This window comes from Cherax quadricarinatus, chromosome 3, assembly GCF_038502225.1.
Source record: "Cherax quadricarinatus isolate ZL_2023a chromosome 3, ASM3850222v1, whole genome shotgun sequence".
Classification (NCBI taxonomy): domain Eukaryota; kingdom Metazoa; phylum Arthropoda; class Malacostraca; order Decapoda; family Parastacidae; genus Cherax; species Cherax quadricarinatus.
In genome coordinates this window covers 4644787-4664197 of record NC_091294.1, presented here as the reverse complement: position 1 = coordinate 4664197, position 19411 = coordinate 4644787, and the positions used below count along the sequence as shown (strand labels likewise).

The 19411-nt window shown below is 40.2% G+C and overlaps 1 protein-coding gene across 10 annotated transcripts in view; it reads left to right on the top strand.

Moving 5' to 3' along the window:
- The window catches only part of Atpalpha (sodium/potassium-transporting ATPase subunit alpha), a 1033168-nt gene that overhangs the window by 930053 nt on the left and 83704 nt on the right, over positions 1 to 19411 (top strand). For 7 of the 10 annotated variants that reach the window (XM_070090001.1, XM_070089989.1, XM_070089995.1 and 4 more), the window contains one exon: positions 15523 to 15603. The exons of the other annotated variants lie outside the window; for them this stretch is intronic. In XM_070090001.1, coding sequence (XP_069946102.1) covers positions 15523 to 15603 — 81 coding nt within the window. The remainder of the gene's footprint in view (positions 1 to 15522; positions 15604 to 19411) is intronic. 10 annotated transcript variants of the gene reach the window in all.

The window sequence follows — 19411 nt, the reverse complement described above, 5'->3', positions numbered from 1 at the left end:
TATACACTTCCTCCCATATATGTCCAGTTGGTTCTTGAAGTAGTTACACCGTAGTTTCTCACTCACGTAAGTTCACCACACACCCTGTACTCCACCCATCACCTACACTCTAACTCACCTCATTACCCACACACTAACGTTCACCATATCAACATCCTAGCCCCATCCCATCACCACACACCCCATTACCGTGCTCACCCCCAGACCCACCCCATTACCACACATCTTATACTCTACCCCACCACCACACCTTAGACTCCCTCCCCACCCCCATTTAACTTAACCCCACTAGTCGATACGTTCATCCTCCCTCCACAAGCCTACCTGTGTTGTCTTTCTCTCGTACCTCACATAATAAAATGTGGTGTTTCGCAAGCGTCTTAGTGTTCCCAAGGTCAGCGTTCCCGTGACCCAGTCTAAGACCAGGCCTCCTGGTGCATGATGCTAGCTGTTGATGCTAGGTGCATCAAGTCCAGCATATGCACCACAGCCTGGCTGATAAGGAACTGACTTGAGGAACTACTTCGATACTCAGAGGTCTATTGGAAGGCTATTAAAAAAAAAGACTTGGGCCTCTTATACTTATTGTACTTATGCACACCTGCTTTTATTGAGGATATATTACAATGACGAGTATCTTTCTTAAAAAAATATTTCTGTATGAATTAGACATATGTGCAACACTGAAAAAACTCAAAAAGTGTGAAGACCACGACTTTTGAACATTCTACCCCCATACATAAGGGGCATCACCAATTTATACTTAACTGTCTTTAAGAGGGAACTGAATAAGTTCCCCAGGTTAATTTCTGATCATTCGGGCTGTGTTGCATATGTAGGACTGCGGGTGGTAGGCACCGACAGTCAGATTGATTAGGCCAACAACCTGGAGACCTGGTCTAGCACCGAGCCGCGGGAGCGATAATCCCAGAAGCGACTAAAAATATCATGCAGGTTACGTATTTTTATTGTGGAGACGTTTCACCAACTATTTGCTTTATATGTTCAAAACAGTGAATAACAGTGGAGGTTATGAGTCCCCTCAGCCTAGGAACCCTGAAGTGAGAGTAGTATTATAGAACCCTAATAGTGAGAGTAGTATTATAGAACCCTAATAGTGAGAGTAGTATTATAGAACCCTAATAGTGAGAGTAGTATTATAGAACCCTAATAGTGAGAGTAGTATTATAGAACCCTAATAGTGAGAGTAGTATTATAGAACCCTAATAAGAACATAACATAAGAAAGGAGGAACACTGCAGGAGGCCTGTTGGCCCATACTAGGCAGGTCCTTTACAATTCATCCCACTAACAAAACATTTGCCCAACCCAATTTTCAATGCCACCCAAGAAATAAGCTCTGATGTGAAAGTCCCACTCAAATCCAACCCCTCCCACTCATGTACTTATCCAACCTAAATTTGAAACTACCCAAAGTCCCAGCCTCAATAACCCAACTAGGTAGACTGTTCCACTCATCTACTACCTTATTTCCAAACCAATACTTTCCTATGTCCTTTCTGAATCTAAACTTATCTAATTTAAATCCATTACTGCGGGTTCTCTCTTGGAGAGACATCCTCAAGACCTTATTAATATCCCCTTTATTAATACCTATCTTCCACTTAAACACTTCGATCAGGTCTCCCCTCATTCTTCGTCTAACAAGTGAATGTAACTTAAGAGTCTTCAATCTTTCTTCATAAGGAAGATTTCTAATGCTATGTATTAATTTAGTCATCCTACGCTGAATGTTTTCTAACGAATTTATGTCCATTCTGTAATATGGAGACCAGAACTGAGCTGCATAATCTAGGTGAGGCCTTACTAATGATGTATAAAGCTGCAGTATGACCTCTGGACTTTTGTTGCTTACACTTCTTGATATAAATCCCAGTGATCTATTTGCCTTATTACGTACGCTTAGGCATTGCTGTCTTGGTTTAAGGTTGCTGCTCACCATAACCCCCAAGTCCTTTTCGCAATCTGTATGGCTAAGTTCTACATCATTTAACTTATAAGTACTAGGGTTATGGGCACTCCCAAGCTTCAGAACCTTGCATTTATCTACATTGAACTGCATCTGCCACTTTTCTGACCAAGAATAGAGTTTGTTTAAATCCTCCTGAAGTTCCATAACATCTACGTTTGAATCAATTATCCTACCTATCTTTGTGTCATCGGCGAATTTGCTCATATCACTAGTAATTCCCTCATCAAGATCATTGATATATATTATAAACAACAACGGGCCCAAGACTGATCCCTGTGGAACACCACTTGTTACAGATCCCCATTCGGATTTAACCCCATTTATGGACACTCTCTGCTTCCTGTCAGTGAGCCATGACTCGATCCACGAGAGCACTTTTCCCCCAATGCCATGAGCTGCCACTTTCTTTAACAGTCTATGGTGCGGAACTCTATCAAAAGCCTTACTAAAATCTAAGTAAATAATATCAAATTCTTTATCGTGGTCAACAGCCTCAAAAGCTTTACTGAAGAAAGTTAATAAATTAGTTAGACAAGACCGGCCTCTTGTGAATCCATGCTGAGTATCATTAATCAACCTTTGCTTATCGAGATGGCTTCTTATAATCTCAGCTATAATTGACTCTAGTAATTTGCCTACAATTGAGGTCAGGCTTATTGGGCGGTAATTTGATGGTAATGACTTGTCCCCTGTTTTAAAAATAGGAATTACATTAGCCATCTTCCACATATCAGACACTACACCTGTTTGAAGAGCTAAATTAAAAATATTAGTTAATGGTTCACAGAGTTCCATTTTGCATTCCTTAAGAACCCTTGAAAAAACCTCATCAGGACCCGGCGACTTATTTTGCTTCAGTCTGTCTATCTGCTTCACAACCATTTCACTAGTGACTGTGATGTTACATAATTTATCTTCTTCTAGCCCACTATAAAAATTAATTACTGGAATATTGTTAGTGTCTTCCTGTGTAAAAACTGAGAGAAAATAATTATTAAAAATCGAGCACATTTCATTATCTTTGTCAGTAAGGTGCCCATAGGTATTTTTAAGGGGACCTATCTTATCTCAAACTTTTGTTCTATAGACCTGGAAAAAACTTTTTGGGTTAGTTTTAGAATCCCTAGCAACTTTAATTTCATAGTCCCTTTTAGCTTTTCTTATCCCCTTTTTAATGTCCCTCTTAATGTCAATATACTGATTCATAAGATGACCCTCACCTCTTTTGATACGCCTATAAATTCCTTTCTTATGCCCTAGTAGATATTTGAGCCTATTATTCATCCATTTTGGGTCATTTCTATTTGATCTAATTTCTTTATATGGGATAAACGTTCTTTGAGCAGCATGTATAGTGTTCAGAAAACTGTCATATTGATAGCTCACTTCGTTACCCCAGTCAACAGATAAGTGTTCTCTAAGCCCATCGTAATCTGCTAAGCGAAAATCTGGGACTGTTACTGAGTTATCGCTACTATCGTACTTCCATTCAATGCTAAATGTAATTGATTTGTGGTCGCTAGCACCCAGTTCCTCTGAAATTTCTAAATTATTAACAAGGGATTCATTGTTTGCCATAACTAAGTCAAGCAGGTTATTTCCCCTTGTAGGTTCTGTCACAAACTGCTTCAAAAAACAATCCTGAACTACTACTAAGAAGTCGTATGATTCTAAATTCCCAGTCAAGAAATTCCAATCAACATGACTAAAGTTAAAGTCTCCTAGAATTACTACATTATCGTGCCTTGTGGCCTTAACAATTTCCTCCCATAGTAGTCTCCCTTGGTCCCTATCTAAGCTTGGGGGACGGTATATCACTCCTAAAATCAGTTTTTCATGCCCCTCTGAAAATTCTATCCAAACAGACTCTGTATGTGTTACTTAAGACTTAATACCCATTTTTATGCAACAGTTCAAGCGATCTCGGATATACAATGCCACCCCACCCCCCTTCCCGATACTTCTATCTACTTGGAACAATTTAAAACCCTGAATATGACATTCCGCAGGTATGTCCCGACTTTTTGAATTAAACCACGTCTCAGTTAAGGCAAATACATCAATGTTACCTGCACTAGCAACTAATCTCAACTCGTCCATCTTATTCCTAGCACTACGGCAATTAGCATAATAAACATTGAAAGACTCTCCTTTCTCTTTACCCTTCCTGCTCATTTCTGTTTTTCTACTAAACCTATTACTGTCCTTATCACCCAAAGTCCCTGGCTTTTCAATATCTACCTCGTTCTGCTTATTACTAGTTCCCCTAGAACTCGTAATATTACTACACTGGGACTTCACTGTTTTCCTGCCAAAACCCATACCACTAACTATTCCTAGTTTAAAGTCCTAACTGCTCCCTCCACTGCAGTTGCCAGTGCTACCACCCCAGACCTAGATAAGTGAACCCCATACCTGGCATACATGTCATTTCTGCCATAGAAGAGGTCCCAGTTGTCAATGAATGTTACCGCATTTTCCTTACAGTATTTGTCCAGCCAGCAATTGACACCAATTGCCCTAGACAACCATTCATTTCCAACTCCTCTCCTTGGGAAAATACCACATATGACAGGGTTCCCACCCTTACTCCTAATTATTTCTATTGCTGACCTATACCTGCTAATCAGGTCTTCACTCCTACGTCTGCCAACATCGTTGCCTCCAGCACTGAGACAGATAATAGGATTGCTCCCATTACCTCTCATGATGTCATCCACATGGCTAACAATATCCTCCATCCCAGCCCCAGGAAAGCAAACTCTCTGTCTCCTACTCCTGTCCTTCAAGCAGAACGCCCTATCCATATACCTAACTTGGCTATCCCCAACAACAACAATATTCTTACCTTCCTTGATGTCGTTCGTCGTGATGTTCCCGGTAGTCGACTCACATTCGTCGGGTAGCACTGAGAATGTATTAGATGTTTCCACAACAGTTTCCACGGCAGTCTCTTTCTTCTTCATCGTTTCTACCTTTCCATTCGTCTTCTTGATCGTCAACTTTGTTCCCTGCTGTCCAGCCACTGACCAGTTTCCCTTCTTGACCTGAGGACTCAAAACAGGAGGACTACTATGAATCTTCTTGTTTTCCTCGGTCAGTCGCCGAATCTCCATCTTCGCCATCCTCAATTCTTCCTTAAGCTGTTGGTAAAGTTGCTCGATAGAGGGCATCTTGCTTCAATTCGTAGAGAGTGCAAACAGGTCTAGTGAGAGTAGTATTATATAACCCTAATAGTGAGAGTAGTATTATAGAACCCTAATAGTGAGAGTAGTATTATAGAACCCTAATAGTGAGAGTAGTATTATAGAACCCTAATAGTGAGAGTAGTATTATAGAACCCTAATAGTGAGAGTAGTATTATAGAACCCTAATAGTGAGAGTAGTATTATAGAACCCTAATAGTGAGAGTAGTATTATAGAACCCTAATAGTGAGAGTAGTATTATAGAACCCTAATAGTGAGAGTAGTATTATAGAACCCTAATAGTGAGAGTAGTATTATAGAACCCTAATAGTGATAGTATTATAGAACCCTAATAGTGAGAATAGTATTATAGAACCCTAGAAGTGGTAAGAGGAATTATATAGATCACAGGAAGTGGTAACATGGGTATTATAGATCCTTGGAAGCTGGGAAATGGTATTGGGCGGTATGATGAATTTGACTGCTTAATCTGATTCACCAAGACTGTTGGATTAACACCTCACTTAGGTGAGGGACTGACCACCACAAAATCCTACTTAACGACTCTCGAAATCGTAATGACACGATTGCAAACAAACCATATCACGGGTGGGGTTAGAACCCGCGATCCGAGTCCCAAAACTCCAGACGGTCGCTTTAGCCACTGGATTAGCTAGCTACAATAAGACTTCTCCAACTAGGTATATTTATACACCATAGGAAGGTTAGCACAGATACCACTGTGACCACAAATGCAAATTTTTACAGACGAATCTCCCTCTAGCATGTTGGATGAATCTTATTGTAGCTGGCTGGTCCAGTGGCTAACGCGACGGTCTGGAGTTTTGTGAGTGATCGCGGATTCTAACCGCACGCGTGGTATGTTTTTTTTTTTTTTCATACTTCACGTTTTACACCGTCATAAGTAATTTCATCAAGGCTAAGGGAATGATTACTACTACTACTACTATTAATACAGTATTGTGTGTTTCATGGATGGAGTCACTGGGTGGCACAATATACACAGGTGTTTCATGGATGGAGCCACTGGGTGGCGCAGTATACACGTGTTTCATGAATGAAGCCACTGGGTGGCACAGTATACACGTCTTTCATGGATGGAGTCACTGGGTGTACAATATACACGTGTTTCATGGATGGAGTCACTGGGTGTACAATATACACGTGTTTCATGGATGAAGCCACTGGGTGGCACAATATACACTTGTGTTTCATGGATGGAGTCTCTGGGTGGCGCAGTATACACGTGTTTCATGGATGGAGTCACTGGGTGGCACAATATACACACGTGTTTCATGGAGTCACTGGGTGGCACAATATGCACACGTGTTTCATGGATGGAGTCACTGGGTGGCACAATATGCACACGTGTTTCATGGATGGAGTCACTGGGTGGCACAATATACACACGTGTTTCTTGGAGTCACTGGGTGGCACAATATACACAGGTGTTTCATGGATGAAGCTACTGGGTGGCACAATATACACAGGTGTTTCATGGATGGAGCCACTGGGTGGCACAATATACACAGGTGTTTCATGGATGGAGCCACTGGGTGGCACAATATACACAGGTGTTTCATGGATGGAGCCACTGGGTGGCACAATATACACAGGTGTTTCATGGATGGAGCCACTGGGTGGCACAATATACACAGGTGTTTCGAAACATTTCCTATCTACTTGTCGATTTTGTAAAACATTAAAATTAAATTTTGAAGACTGTTGGCAGTTTATGTTTAGCTAGGGATAGTATTTAAAATATCTTAAACCCTTTATACAAAGTTATCAATAATATGCGTGAACTCACTGCACACTTGTTTAATGTGTGATTTAAATGTCAGTGTTCAGTATCTTCATGTAACCATGTAATATCGGATCCGGATATTTAGAAACGTTATTGTCTTGAGTAGGTAGCAGGCTACCAACGTTTTCCTCACTTCTACGTCTCCTGGGCTCCACAGTCTGAACACAGCTGCTCTCCACACGTAGAATTTGTCCAGCACATACACTTCTCTCTTCATTATCTGGGCTGTCACTACAACATATGCTTGTAAGATGTTAACTTAGACTATCATTAAAAGTCTCTTTTTGCCAACATTAACCATCGTATCCTCCCCCCTGTTCCACTCTTCACCTCTGTCACCTGCAAGATGAACTAAGCCATTCTGTTTCCCATTAGTTGGTGTAATAAGAGTTAGAATAGCTTAGCCGGTGCAGGTAACCTGTTTGGGTGTGTTGTAGCTGGTAAGAGGTGCTGCTGGAGTAGTGGGTTGGTCGCCCTGGGACCAGTCAACCTCCCTCCTGCTGTTTTCTTATTTTATTAGTTAATATTCTTATGCCGGAAGTGTATAAAAACTACTAGTGTGTTCAGTATTCACCAGGGAGATTAATTTGTGTAGAAAAAGTTTGCTAAGCAAATTAATTTTTATTTATTTGGAAAAGTTCAGTTACGTCCAATTAAAAACCTCAAGCTCACACGAATTAGAACCTTGAATAGCCACAAAAAATGGTAATGCTAGTGACATTTGTCCAGGTATAATAGATTTCTTAATCGATTATCAAATTTGGACCTGCACGTTGCTTCAGTTGAGTTAGGGATGCGAGGTTCTGTGGTTGTGGGAATGAACTAATGGAACCATGCAGTAGGTCTACTGGTCAGTGCCCCCCCCCCCAAAAAAAAAGTAAAAGATGTTTCTCAAAGAACTCAAGATGTTCCACACGTTGCTCTTGTTGACCATGTTCAGGGTTAGCACACTTCTGTAGGTGATAGTAGTAGGATAACTGCCCTTTCCCGGAAAATTCAAGTGTACAACAAAACTGCACACGTATCTAAATTATTAGTGTTGTCTGGACTGGACTGGGGGAATCTTGGTGGTGTCAGTGCTGGGTGAAGGGAAAGGCCCTTGGTGGTGTGCCAGCACTTGCTGAGGAGGATCTTGGTGTCAGTACTGGGGTGGTGGAATTTTGGTGGTGTCAATGCTGGGTGAAGCGGGGTTTCTTGGTAGTGTGCCAATACTAGGTGGGTGGGGGGGTGATCTAGGTGGTGGGAGATTAGGTGAGCGGAGGAAGAGTTGCCGTATCAGTACTGGGTAATGAGGAGCCTCGGTATCAATATTGGGCGATGGGGAGTCTTAGTGTCCGTACTGGTGATAGGGTCAGTCTTAGTGGTTACCTGGAGGTTATTCCGGGGATCAACGCCCCCGCGGCCCGGTCCATGACCAGGCCTCCCGGTGGATCAGTGGATCAGGGCCTAATCAACCAGGCTGTTGCTGCTGGCCTCACGCAGTCCAACGTACGAGCCACACCCCGGCTGATCCGGCACTGACTTTAGGTATCTGTATCTGTGGTGTGTTCGTACTGGTGATAGGGTAAGTTAGTGGTGTCTGTACTTGGTGATGGGGAGTCTTGGTTGATACTTGGCGATGGGGAGTCTTGGTTAGTACTTGATGGGGAGAGTCTTGGTTAGTACTTGATGGGGAGAGTCTTGGTTAGTACTTGATGGGGAGAGTCTTGGTTAGTACTTGATGGAGAAAGTCTTGGTTAGTACTTGATGGAGAAAGTCTTGGTTAGTACTTGATGGAGAAAGTCTTGGTTAGTACTTGATGGGGAGAGTCTTGGTTAGTACTTGATGGGGAAAGTCTTGGTTAGTACTTGATGGGGAAAGTCTTGGTTAGTACTTGATGGGGAGAGTCTTGGTTAGTACTTGATGGGGAGAGTCTTGGTTAGTACTTGATGGGGAAAGTCTAGGTTAGTACTTGGTGATGAAGAGTCTTGGTTAGTACTTGGTGATTGGGAGTCATGATGTCAGTACTGGGTAATGGGGAGAGCCTCGCTGCTGTCAGTACTGGGTGAGAGGGAGAACCTTAGTGGTGTGAATTGGAGTCTTGGTGGCGTTAATACCGGGTGAGTGGCAAAGTCTTGGTGTCAGTACTGGTGAGGAGGGGAGGTCAATACAGGGTGATGATAAGAGTCTTGGTGGTGGTAATACTGTAGAAGGGGGCGAGTCTTAGTAGTGTGTCAGTACTAGGTGAAGGATGGTAAAGGCTTGGTAGTGTGTCAATACTGGGTGAAGGATGGTAAGGGCTTGGTAGTGTGTCAATACTGGGTGAAGGATGGTAAAGGCTTGGTAGTGTGTCAGTACTGGGTGAAGGATGGTAAAGGCTTGGTAGTGTGTCAGTACTGGGTGAAGGATGGTAAAGGCTTGGTAGTGTGTCAATACTGGGTGAAGGATGGTAAAGGCTTGGTAGTGTGTCAGTACTGAGTGAAGGATGGTAAAGGCTTGGTACTGTGTCAATACTGTGTGAAGGATGGTAAAGGCTTGGTAGTCTCATTACTGGGTGAAAGATGGTCAAGGCTTGGTAGTGTGTCAGTACTGGGTGAAGGATGGTAAAGGCTTGGTAGTGTGTCAGTACTGGGTGAAAGATGGTAAAGGCTTGGTAGTGTCAGTACTGGGTGAAGGATGGTAAAGGCTTGGTAGTGTGTCAATACTGGGTGAAGGATGGTAAAGGCTTGGTAATGTGTCAGTACTGAGTGAAGGATGGTAAAGGCTTGGTACTGTGTCAATACTGGGTGAAGGATGGTAAAGGCTTGGTAGTGTCAGTACTGGGTGAAGGATGGTAAAGGCTTGGTAGTGTGTCAATACTGGGTGAAGGATGGTAAGGCTTGGTAGTGTGTCAGTACTGGGTGAAGGATGGTAAAGGCTTCGTAGTGTGTCAGTACTGGGTGAAGGATGGTAAAGGCTTGGTAGTGTCAGTACTGGGTGAAGGATGGTAAAGGCTTGGTAGTGTGTCAATACTGGGTGAAGGATGGTAAGGCTTGGTAGTGTGTCAGTACTGGGTGAAGGATGGTAAAGGCTTGGTAGTGTGTCAGCACTGGGTGAAGGATGGTAAAGGCTTGGTAGTGTGTCAATACTGGGTGAAGGATGGTAAAGGCTTGGTAGTGTGTCAGTACTGGGTGAAGGATGGTAAAGGCTTCGTAGTGTGTCAGTACTGGGTGAAGGATGGTAAAGGCTTGGTAGTGTGTCAATACTGGGTGAAGGATGGTAAAGGCTTGGTAGTGTGTCAGTACTGGGTGAAAGATGGTAAAGGCTTGGTTGTGTGTCAGTACTGGGTGAAGGATGGTAAAGGCTTGGTAGTGTGTCAATACTGGGTGAAGGATGGTAAAGGCTTGGTAGTGTGTCAGTACTGGGTGAAGGATGGTAAAGGCTTCGTAGTGTGTCAGTACTGGGTGAAGGATGGTAAAGGCTTGGTAGTGTCAGTACTGGGTGAAGGATGGTAAAGGCTTGGTAGTGTGTCAATACTGGGTGAAGGATGGTAAGGCTTGGTAGTGTGTCAGTACTGGGTGAAGGATGGTAAAGGATTGGTAGTGTGTGAGTATCGGGTGAGGGGTAGTAAAGTCCTGGTAGTTTGTTAGTGCTGAGTAAGGGGGTGGTAGTCCTGGTAGTGTGTCAGTACTGGGTGAGAGGTAGTAAAATCCTGGTAGTGTGTCAGTACTAGGTGAGGGTTGGTAAAGTCCTGGTAGTGTGTTAGTTCTGGGTGAGGGGTGGTAGTCCTGGTAGTGTGTCAGTTCTGGGTGAGGGGGGTGGTAGTCCTGATAGTGTGTCAGTTCTGGGTGAGGGGGTGGTAGTCCTGATAGTGTGTTCTGGGTGAACGGTAGTAGTCCTGATAGTGTGTCAGTTCTGGGTGAGGGGTGGTAGTCCTGATAGTGTGTCAGTTCTGGGTGATGGGGTGGTAGTCCTGATAGTGTGTCAGTTCTGGGTGATGGGGTGGTAGTCCTGATAGTGTGTTAGTTCTGGGTGAGGGGTGGTAGTCCTGATAGTGTGTTCTGGGTGAAGGGTAGTAGCCCTGATAGTGTGTCAGTTCTGGGTGATGGGGTGGTAGTCCTGATAGTATGTCGGTTCTGGGTGAGGGGTGGTAGTCCTGATAGTGTTAGTTCTGGGTGAGGGGGTGGTAGTCCTGAAAGTGTGTTAGTTCTGGGTGATGGGGTGGTAGTCCTGAGAGTGTCAGTTCTGGGTGAGGGGTGGTAGTCCTGATAGTGTGTTAGTTCTGGGTGAGGGGGTGGTAGTCCTGAGTGTGTGTCAGTTCTGGGTGAGGGGGGTGGTAGTCCTGAAAGTGTGTTAGTTCTGGGTGATGGGGTGGTAGTCCTGAGAGTGTCAGTTCTGGGTGAGGGGTGGTAGTCCTGAAAGTGTGTTAGTTCTGGGTGATGGGGTGGTAGTCCTGAGAGTGTCAGTTCTGGGTGAGGGGTGGTAGTCCTGATAGTGTGTTAGTTCTGGGTGAGGGGGTGGTAGTCCTGAGTGTGTGTCAGTTCTGGGTGAGGGGGGTGGTAGTCCTGAAAGTGTGTTAGTTCTGGGTGATGGGGTGGTAGTCCTGAGAGTGTCAGTTCTGGGTGAGGGGTGGTAGTCCTGATAGTGTGTTAGTTCTGGGTGAGGGGGTGGTAGTCCTGAGTGTGTGTCAGTTCTGGGTGAGGGGTGTTCAAGTCTTAGTAGTGTGTCAGTATTGGGTGGGACATACTTAGTCTACCTTATCCTTTAGAAACCTAAATTTGTCTGACTTAACCCATTGCCGAGTCCTATCTTGGTTAGATAGTTTTAGCACATTATTTATATCCTTTTTTTTTATTCCTGTTTTCCATTGAAATACTTATATAACTCGAATTCTACCTTGTACTTGAGCCTTTAAACTGGAAGGAAATGCCCTAGTTTCGTGTTAATAACAAAAATTTAGTTTGAAAATTATGTAATGCTAAATATCAATTTAATATATTGATTTGACATTTTTTTTTTATCAATGTATGGTTATTAATATGAGTGCCACTTGTGTGACTGGAGCAAACTCTGACAAACTGTCCTGGGTCACAGGCCATAAGTATGGAGCCTTACTGGGCCAGACTAGTTTGGCTTTGAGTAGGAGTGAGTACACAACGGGCAGTGTGAGGGAGTGACCGCAAGCCAGTCCGTGGAGGGGGAGCACTTGTGTCTATCAAGTTGGTCGGCCTAGGAGTGAGGGCCGGTGGGCTCAGCCTCCCACTGACGTGGGTGAGCCTACAGAGGGCAGCACCTAAAATGCCGCGAAATATGAACTAGTCAGAGCAGACGGCTAGGCTGTGTGTTCTGACAGTACAGGCTGTCATATATATGTCGTGTGTTAATTAATTCCTCTCAGTCAGTGTTCTCACATGTTGTACCGCGGTGTGTTTTTAAAGTTTCCGTGTGTCCAGTGAGGTCTGAGCCAGACCTGACTAGCACCACTGTGCTAAGTCACCCGTGTGACCAGTGTGTTTGACAGCTGATTACTCAGCCCTGAGCGTATGAGCCCTCTTGTACAGAAAGCCTTTATGCTCGTCGCTCGTGTTGTTCTGCAGAATCGTACCTGCTACGATTCCCATCGAGATTTGTTTCACTTCACCTCCAGACCGTCAGAGTGCAGTTATATGTAGAGAAACAAGTCTGGGGACGCTTAGACTAACCTCTGCTATAACTCCAACTGTCGAGAGATGATACTCGTCAAGCCGCAGGCAGGCCTGTCGGCAGGCGCTGTGTCAGCCTCGTGTCAAAAGCTTCAGTGAGCAGCCTGCACAAAGATGATGTCACTTTGACTGCTAGCTCTCTCACTGCAGTCTGGTGTATGATGTTACGACTCCCAGATGTTTTGCCCAGTCGTCTCTGCCCAGACATGCCTCCGCCTCACTCACACAGCGGCCTAGCAGCAAGACACAAGGCCTCCCAGCTCTCTCTCGTGGGATGGCCCTGCCCGGGCCATGGGCACAACACAAGCCTGTGTTCCCACTACGACTTAATAATAAACAAAGATGTGTGACTGGAGCAAACTCTGACAAACTGTCAACGAGGAAACAAGAACTATACATGTGCATAGTTGTTTTGATCGAAGTACTTTGTGATTCATAATAATTGTTTTGGTTATTTAAGTATTGGAATGCTAATGGAGTGACAATGCAGACATAATAAGGATATATAGTTAAATGAATATTGATAAATTACAATTGATGTTTGGTGTAGGTTACCAGCTCAACAGCCTCACCATTGCAAGGTCATCTCTGGCACAGTTTGAGTTGTACTTGACTGCAAAAGGTGCATCTTGATTTTTTTTTTTTTTATAGAATGGTAAGACAGGTTGGCATGTTTTGTTGACATTTATGGTTGGATAGTTGAAACATGGGTAACTTTTTCTGTTTTATTAATCACACCATAATCTAACCATGAATTATTAGTATGGAAGTCAGTCACCATAACAAAAATTTTGGAATAATTGTGTAAAAAATTATTGCAGGTTTATAAATTATTTCTACATTTCTAAAAGTTGATACTTTTAGACTTGAATGTCCTAAAGTACCTAAGACTATTCTTCAACAAGGTACGGTAGTATTAATGAAACTGCAAGGTGAATGACAAAGCCATGTGTGCTGCTAAATGGCTGTGAATGTGCATCCTGTGTATGATGAGGTGAACACTAATATTGTAGCAGTGATTCCCAACCTGTGGGTATTACCTCACTTACTTTTCATGGGTAATGAGCACTGGCTTATTTCCTGTTACATTCAAGAAGCTGAATAGCATTTTCAACCTTAATAAACCCCCAGTACTTAGCATAGACTAGCATTGGCAAAATTCCCTAATAAAACCCACGACTGTGAAATTTATCAAGAATTATCAGTTTTAGAATGCAAAATAAAATAAAATCCTTGTCCCACTTAAGAACAGTTTTTTTTTTTTTTTAACCCATCCTTTGTAGTTGGTAGTATTGGCCAATCCACTTAATGACTAATGGGGCACTGGGATGAAAAATAGTTTGGGAATCACTGCACTTGAGAATGCATGAAACCAAGCAAGATAGTAGATACTCTACTGCAAGAGAACCTTTAAAGACAAGCACACTTACCAATTCCTAAGTATTATTAGATTGATTTAACCTATGATTTTTGTCTTGTTTAAAATTTGTTTACTTTTGATTTTAAAATATTTTTGTAAAAAGTTTCTGTTGGGTTTACCAGCGGAACAAAGGAACAAAATATTGGGTCACATTTATATACTTTAAACCATACTTTCTCTGACAATTTTCAGTGTTCACAAAGTTTGTCACTTAAGTAAAGGTTTCTTCTTGAGTTAATATTCGTGTATTAAGGTTATTTGCTTAGGGAAATGTTAAAATTAGCAGAAGATAAAAGCCTGAAAGAATAATGCATGCCTGTACTGCAGAACTTGTATGCTGCAGAGCATACTTCAAAATAGCTTTTGTAAGATATGAGGATGATAAAATGCTAAACAAGTATAAAAAAGTTATTCACAGTATAGATAAAACAGAATTACCATGTAGAATATACAGTACAAGTGTGGTTAATAAAAGAAAATGAGAGAACTGAATGTGTATGTACTTAAAACCTCAGACTGATCAGATAATTTTTTGGCTGTGTCAACAGACAATAAAACACCAAAGAACAAAAATAGTGGTTAAATACTAGACTGATTTAGGAGGTAGTGCTATAATATGTATCATATGCTCTGTAAAAAAATAATAGATAATAATTGCTGAAGATTAAGGAGATAGAAGATTGGGATGATAACCTATGGTCTAGTTCTGCTTGTAAATAACAGTGCAACTTGTCAGGGATGCCATAAAGAGTCAAGAAACTAATAATGAGAGCCCATTGCTATAAGGAGATTGTAGCATTGTATTATTGTGTTTTTGTATTATAAAAGAAGCGTAAAATTCACATGGGTCTTACAGCTGTATAAGAAAAGGTTCATTAAATATGTATGTAGAAAGGTAAATGAAGTTAATTGATTGAAGAAGCAAGGAAGATTTTTTAGTAAAGGGAGAGAGGATGCTTTAGATTGTTCCTCAGCCTACTGGACAGACAACAGAAATTTGTTTTACAATTATAAATTGATTACTGAAACTCAGAAAAGGTAAATGAAATAGATACTACTGTACTTCATTGTAATAGCAAAAAATAGTTAAGGAAAGACTTACCTTAGATATTAAACTTGGCAATATGAGTACAACTGCTCTTTTAATTAAGAATTGATAGATAAAATACTTTTCTGATTCAACACTGGTATATTATTATCTCCAGTATATATTTTATTGGATCGTATATGTGCTTCTCAGGAAAGACAGGAAATAACTAATGGTGATTTATTATAAAATAAATTTCTAATTGACCAATTACTATATTTGATGCACCATTAAAGGACGTGCCTTTAATGTATCGGCTCTGAGAAAGTGTGGTTTCTAGTAGAGAGTCCAAAGGTTTGAAGTAACATAGCTAGACTGTATGTGGTTTGTTGCTAATTTCTCTTTCAGACGGGCAGAACAGATTCTTACCGGCACGCCACCGATCGAACCATCCCTGATGATAACCGAACCGTGAAAGGGGACCCCAAGGTAGCATTTCTTGACAGGACAGAGAGAGAAATTACTACCATATGACATCCTTCTATCACTTTAAGAATTTCTGTCAACACTACTTGTTTACATGGCTGCAATGCAGCCTCAGTTAGCCTTGTCTCTGCTTGCTTAATAACTATGTACTGTACTGTACTAAAATGCATGTGATTTTTCATTAGTATGCATGTCTGCAATACTCTAAATCCTAAACATGCACCCTCAATGTCTATTCTTGTAAACTACCTTGGATAATTTCGAGTGATCCCTGAATATAATGTCTGCTTATTTTTGCTCTAATTTATTTTCTCTTCATAATATGCTCTCTAGAATGCAAATTTTTTTATTTGTAAGTTAATTGCCACTAGGTAAGAAAAGTAACATAGGAAAAAATCCATGAGCTCTGTACAGTGGTCCTTCCAAATCACTTGGTGTAATTGAAATTCCCAAGGCTTGGTTCTCTGTATGTAGTAATCACCTCCATTGGCAAATGGTGCATATATATTTGGCTATTCCATATCATGCTCTTCATCTCTTTTTATCCTCTAGTGTATTCCACCAGTTTCATAAACTTGATTTTTAAAGTTAAAAATTTTCCAGTTAGATTTTTTTCAGATTTTTTGTATAAAAAAAAATATTAGACAATTGTCTATACCTTTACTTTGTATTTTTTAAGTTATTTAAAATAATAAATTTATTTAGTTTAAAATTTATGATGTGTAGTTAAATTTTCAGCCTTTAATGGTTAATTGTTACATAATTCCCCACAAAATTTGATAAAATTGTTTTCCTGCACCTTATTTGCTTAATGCTTGTCAACCTAAATTGTTACACATCTTTTTATTTATAAACCCCACCATTTAGTTAAATTATAAACACAAAGTGAACTTAATCACATAAATTTGTGATACTGAAATTTAGGTTAGCTGTGACGTGAATTTTAAACCAGATGAAATGGTATAATAGAATATTTTGCTAATAAAGCAGATCAGTGCAATGATTAAATTGATGTAGGTACTGATGCAACTTGTTGAAAGCTAATTTGTTCAGCTTAAAGAGGTATGATAGACAGTGTACATTGGCATTTTCTGAACCCTTAGTAAATTTTATGTCGAGTATGAAGTTAAATCTTGTTCTTTAGTAGTGATACAAATTCTGTCTATACAGAGTGTGGTAGCTAGGTGCAAAATTATCCTTTAGTGTAGCCAAATGTTAATGTTGCCAAATCCAGCATGTTAATTGTATGCATAATGGTACCAGCACTTACAGCTCATGATGTACAGTATTACTTTTTAAATAGCTTAATTGACATTTTTGTGCACAGCAGCAACCATTTAAATAATTTTATTTTCCTTAGCACTTTTTAAGCAATTTTTAATAATAATGGCTTTCATGAAATTCATTTTGTCACCCTCCCTTAATACCCTAATTTGTAAAGAAACAGTACTGTGCAGTTCTGTACTCTGCAACAGAGAAAAATGAGTGTGTGGTATAACAAAACCAAAAAGAAAAGTGAAATCTTTTTCAAACATTCCTGGCTTACTCTAAGCAGACACCATTGAATGGTGGAAGGCTAAATTTAGTAATTTGCATTAATGTGGTAATGTTATGCTTCATAATATAGTATTAATAAAATTTTGCAGTTTCAAATTTGCAGAGCTGGATTACCCTTGTAGGCTTATCAGTAATGAAATCCAGTACTGTATACAGTATGTACAGTAATACAAATTTTTATTTCCTAGCTAAAAGCTGTCCAATATAGTGCAGATACTTTGCACTCTAGGCATATATTAAGTTTGCCTATGATTAGTTTTGACATTGATAATTGGATTTTTTTAATACAGTACCTCTTATAGTTAAAGGGCAGGTGATTGCTTAATTAACCTATATAATAATAAATAAATTCACAGGTTAAGGTAAATAATGTATTACTGTACAAATTGGCACTTTAGGTCAAGTACAGTACTAGGGCAGATATTTGTTAACACTCGCCTATACAATAGGATCCTCAGTAGTGGATCATCTGAAAAAAAATTCAAGAAGTTTTAATAGGAAGTGACTTTTTTCTAATGGCAAGAATAACTTGATTTTAGTGTACTGGTAGATCACAATACTTATTGTATACACTGTTGAATCTATTCCATGTTTGGAAACACTTCCTTTTAGGTATAGGATATCCCTTTATGTGCAATTCTTTCTGTGTATATTAGGAATTATGGTAAGCATTCATAAAATTTTCAGTATTAATAAACTTGAGAGTTAGGTAAAGTATAGATTGCTAACATAAATATTAAGTTGTTTTCTAAGAAAAGGTTGCTAGTCTGAACAAATTTATGGTAAATATATTACTGAATTTCTTATGTACATACATTTAGTGTTGCTGATGTGTTAGGATAAAAGAAAGTGCACTTCGTCGTAGCAAACTGCCCACTCCAACTGTTGGAGTTTAAGGTTGTATAAAAATGTTGCAGCTGAGATTCAGATATTGGTAATTATTTGTAGTTGTTGGTGGTTATTGCTTTTGTAAGTTCCCTGTAACTTTTCATTAATTTCTGTAAAGTAGTATGGTACCACATCTATGTGAACTAATCAAAGCTGGTTATAATGTCTTAATTTTCATATTTTTACTGTTCTTATTTTCCTGTTCCATTTTTTTGCTTCAGTTTGTTTCCTTGTAATCTGTCAACTTGTTTTATTTGTGGCACACACAATTTAGTATGTGAGCTGTGTATGCTATCGAGTGATGAGCCTTTGAGAATGTGTAAACGTGTTAAATTTACTCGTGCACTTTTCATAATTAATACCAAGTGAAAAACCTGTTCTTTTCTTTACCACATAGTAAACATTAAGTAAAACTGCATTGTTGTACTTGTGGAACTGTCTCCTGACTCTGAAACAATACTGTACTGGACTAGAGACAGCAATTAAGAATCAAAGTACTGTACAGTGTAATTATATTTGATTTGTCACGGTACATTGGTAATTTGATTTCATCAATACTGTACAGGGAAAAAGTGGTATACTAAATTTAAACTGTTGAAATTGGATGGATAATAAAAAATATGGTATTCACTGGGTATTGTTTGAGCTTATTTCTGTATCAGGTGGTGGGTTTCTGCATGTTTAAAATATCTGTTAGGACTGAATGACTGTGAATGTGTAAAGTTGACTGTCTGTGTATAATGGTTTTTTTTTTGGCCATTACAGTACTGTACTACAACTATTTATGACAAGACCTCTAATGACTTTTTAATGAGATTCTTCATCATAATTATGTCTGTTAATTTTTACAGTTTTTTGGACTATAGTTGTCCCATGTCATTAATTATTTTAGCTATTGAAGGTTCTCAGTGTACCTGCTCTTGTTTTAAAAAATCAATTGTCCATTTGTAGTGTAGAAGTTTCCATATGTACTATACCTCTTGCCAGTACTATAAGAAACTTTCTGCAGAGCACAGCTAGGGAGTAATGAAGTAGTATTTCCTGTAACAATAGGTCAGCCTATTGTCGAAGACTTAATTAGTCCAATGCAAAGATTACACCATTTGTGTGTAGTACAGGTTGCCCATCACTAATCCATCATCACTGGGGCCTGTAGTGTGCCGGAGTAGTGAGTTTGCCGGATTACAGAGTGGTCGGGTTAGAATACACTTAATTAACCTATCAATAGAGAGACTGCTACATCTTCCTCATTTTCATCACTGCTTTCTCATCCACTGGCTTGCTGCTGCTGTGGATTTACAACCATCTGCACAATTTCTGTGTCAGTTTAATGATGAAATTTGAGTCAGTATAATTATCTGAGTCA